General features: G+C 33.7%; 1 protein-coding gene across 1 annotated transcript; it reads right to left on the bottom strand.

The window, feature by feature from the left end:
* LOC107159493 (olfactory receptor 8K3) lies at window positions 1-960 on the bottom strand. Its single transcript, XM_015506094.1, has one exon. It carries the CDS (start codon window positions 958-960, stop codon window positions 1-3), a length of 960 nt encoding a protein of 319 aa, XP_015361580.1.
* Between the last annotated feature and the right edge of the window lie 2,478 nt (window positions 961-3,438).

The following is a 3,438-nucleotide window of genomic DNA, read 5'->3' as shown; positions in this document are numbered from 1 at the left end:
TCATCTTGTATGAAGCCTTAAAGAAAAAATATTGCACAAGTTATTCCAGGTCCTCTGTAGAGCATATTTTACATCTTTGTTTCTCAAGCTGTAGATCAAAGGATTCAACATGGGGATAACCAGAGTATAAAATATGGAAGCCACTTTATCAGTGTCAAACGAGTGAGTGGATTTAGGCTGGACATACATAAATATCAAAGTCCCATAGAACACTATGACCACTGTCAGATGGGATCCACAGGTGGAGAAAGCCTTGCGCCTGCCCTCAGCAGACTTCATCCTGAGAATGGCTATGAGGATGAGCAGGTAGGACACAAGGACAATCAGAAGAGAGGAAATCAAATCAAAAGCTGCTAAAATTAAAATTATCAATTCAATTTCATGGGTGTTTGAGCAGAGCAAAGATAACAAGGGGAGGCTGTCACAGTAGAAATGACTGATGACATTGTAGCCACAGAAGGGTAAAATAAAAATCTTTATGGTGACTAGAAGAGATACAAATGTGCAGTAGAGATATGGGATTGCCACCAGTATATAACATATCCTCTGTGACATAATGACAGTGTAGAGGAGAGGGTTACAGATGGCCACATAGCGATCATAAGACATTGCAGACAGAATAAATAGTTCACTGACAATAAACAGAAGAAAGAAAGCTAGCTGTGTGGCACAAAAGTAATAGGAGATTGTATTTTGATCCACAAGAAAATTTACTAGCATTTTGGGGCCCACAGCTGTAGAATAACCAAGATCTGTAATAGCCAGGTGCCTCAGGAAAAAGTACATGGGTGTTTGGAGGCTGTGGTCCACCTTGGTGAGGATGATCATGCCCAAGTTGCCCAGCACTGAGACCAGGTAGATGATGAGGAACAGCCCAAATAATGGAGCCTGCAGCTCAGGGTGCGATGTAATGCCCATCAGAATGAACTCATGCACCACTGATAGATTGCGTTTCTCCATCCAGGTTCACCAGAAAATCTTTTCTGCATTAGAGACATTATCACGGTTAAAGGCTATCATGTTTTATGGCTGGGAGATTCTTTTTTAGTACAAAGTTACTACAAACAAAGTACATCCAGACGTTACAACTTATATAATATTTGGAAAGCAACCTATTTCTCACAAAAATATTGATATGTAGACTTAGAGGTAGAAACAGGTAAAAGTAAACTGTTCACTTACCAAATAGTATTTTCCACTGTCTAAATATATTTTGTTTGTCACCACCTGCAGATGAGCTGCTCTTACCAACTAGCAATTATAGGTCATTTAAGTCATTAAACATCATACTATATCCAAAGTGCCTTCTTAATTAAATCCAGCACAGATTATCAATAGTACTAAGGTCAAGAAATCCTGAGAAGATACATAAGTTATTAGAGAGCAGATAAACTGTTAGATATACAGATATAAAACTATGGATATGTACAGCCAAAATTTGTAAGTTAAAACTCTGGGTATCCAAAGCATGGATAATTACTGTAATCCTCCTTAGAGTTTTCCATATAATTGTAACCACCTTGTCATTTTTATAAATTGCATCAAATTATAAATTGTAAATTTATAACTTATAAATAAAATCAGATTATCCCAGGAGTATCAACATTCTTTTCTAAGTACAAATTCAAAAATTTGTAAGACCACAGAATTAAAAAAAAAGTCCTTCAAAAACTGTTTTTTCTAGAGGTTATTAACTATAAACAACTTCAATACAGTGGACAGATATTGAATACTTGTTTGAATAAAAACACTGGAACATATCATAGTAGTAATTGCACACAAGTGGGAAAATATCAGAAAATGTACTTATGAAGATATATTCTGCACTGAATCTTTTTTTTTTTTTTCAGAGGGGGCCTGGGGGTTACTGGGGATTGGACTCAGGGGCACTTGAGCCACATCTCCAGCCCTATTTTGTATTATATTTAGAGACAGGTTCTCACTGAGTTGCTTTGCCCCTCACATTTGCTGAGGCTGACTTTCAACCTGTAATCCTCCTGCCTCAGCCTCTGAGGTACTGAGATTATCTAAAGTGTATCTTAATGTATAGTATATTATAAGAGTCTCTTTAGAATATGTTACGTAGAATTATTCTCGTATCAAAACCCAACATGTCCTTGCCAAGTTTTGTTGAGAGGGATGAGTGAAGACTAAATGCTTTAGAGAATTGTCTCCAAGTGTCAGGTATATAGTGTTGCTTTGTTTCATTTTTTAAAATTGTGACAGTGCCTTAACCCACATATGTATGTGTAAAGTATGTATAAATGCTTCTGGATGCACAGGAGAGGAGTGGGTCATCTGGGATGTAATTTATATAACTTCCCACAGTATTCTCCCCACCCTCTCACCTGTTTCATGATGAAATTGAACAAACAAGGTGATTTTTTATTGCTTATTTTACATTTTCATAACTATTCTTATAACATTTAATATAAATTATTCTGACATACACTTACTTGAAATATTAATCTTTCTCAAATGAACATTTCATTGTAATTTAGGAATAAAAACATGTATGCAAAATTTGAATGTATTTTATCAGGCAAAGTCCTATGGCAGTAGAAGGAAGTCTCCATTGATTTTATATTAAGGAACTTCATGAAAATTCCTTAATTATATTGATTAAAGATTTAAATAAAAATTTGTATACCACTATGTAGTACAATACTAATGGAACAAAATAAAATACTCCACAGTTTAGACACTATTAAGATGTGATTTGAAGTCCTTTTATATATTTAATCTGCAAAAGCTTCTTTAAATTATATTCTACTACATAATAGAGATAAGCAAGTATATAATTAAATAGATATATATTAAATATCCTACAAATCGAATATGTATATAGTTTATAATTTATAATATACATATATAATTCATAATTTTATAATTCATATATATATATATAAAATGAGTTGAAATGCACCTTAACGAAAGAGAGTTAATGATTTCTCTCAATCATTTCACAATCATTAACTGCATCTTTAAAAAGAGAAAGATGATCCTGTTTACAAAGAAAATTGTAGTGAAAGATCTTTGAGCTACAACCAAAATAGAATATATAATTTTTACATTACTTATAAAGGTGATTACCAGAATTTGCCTGTAAATCATTTAAAATATTGCTCAAAAATTCTACTCTCTTGTATTCCCACACTTTCCCTATGGGTACATTTTTCTTACAGCATAAATATGGAACTACATATCAACATGTGGTGCTACTAGAAAATATCTTCAGTTAAATGCAATAGGAAGAATTACAAATCTTGCCTTTTGGCCGTTTGCTTTGGTTTTCTTTGCAGTTACTAACACCAAAAATCACACTTGTAGTTATCTGTTTTCTCCTTAGTTCAGAAAATATAAATGAACTTCCACTCAGCAGCTTTGGGGTTTCTGGCAAGAACTAGATTGTGTTTTCATTCTTTACTGTTGAGGTTG

This window comes from Marmota marmota, unplaced genomic scaffold (assembly GCF_001458135.2).
Source record: "Marmota marmota marmota unplaced genomic scaffold, marMar, whole genome shotgun sequence".
NCBI classification, from domain to species: domain Eukaryota; kingdom Metazoa; phylum Chordata; class Mammalia; order Rodentia; family Sciuridae; genus Marmota; species Marmota marmota.
The sequence above is the reverse complement of the archived record's forward strand: the minus strand, read 5'-3'. Positions and strand labels throughout refer to the sequence as shown.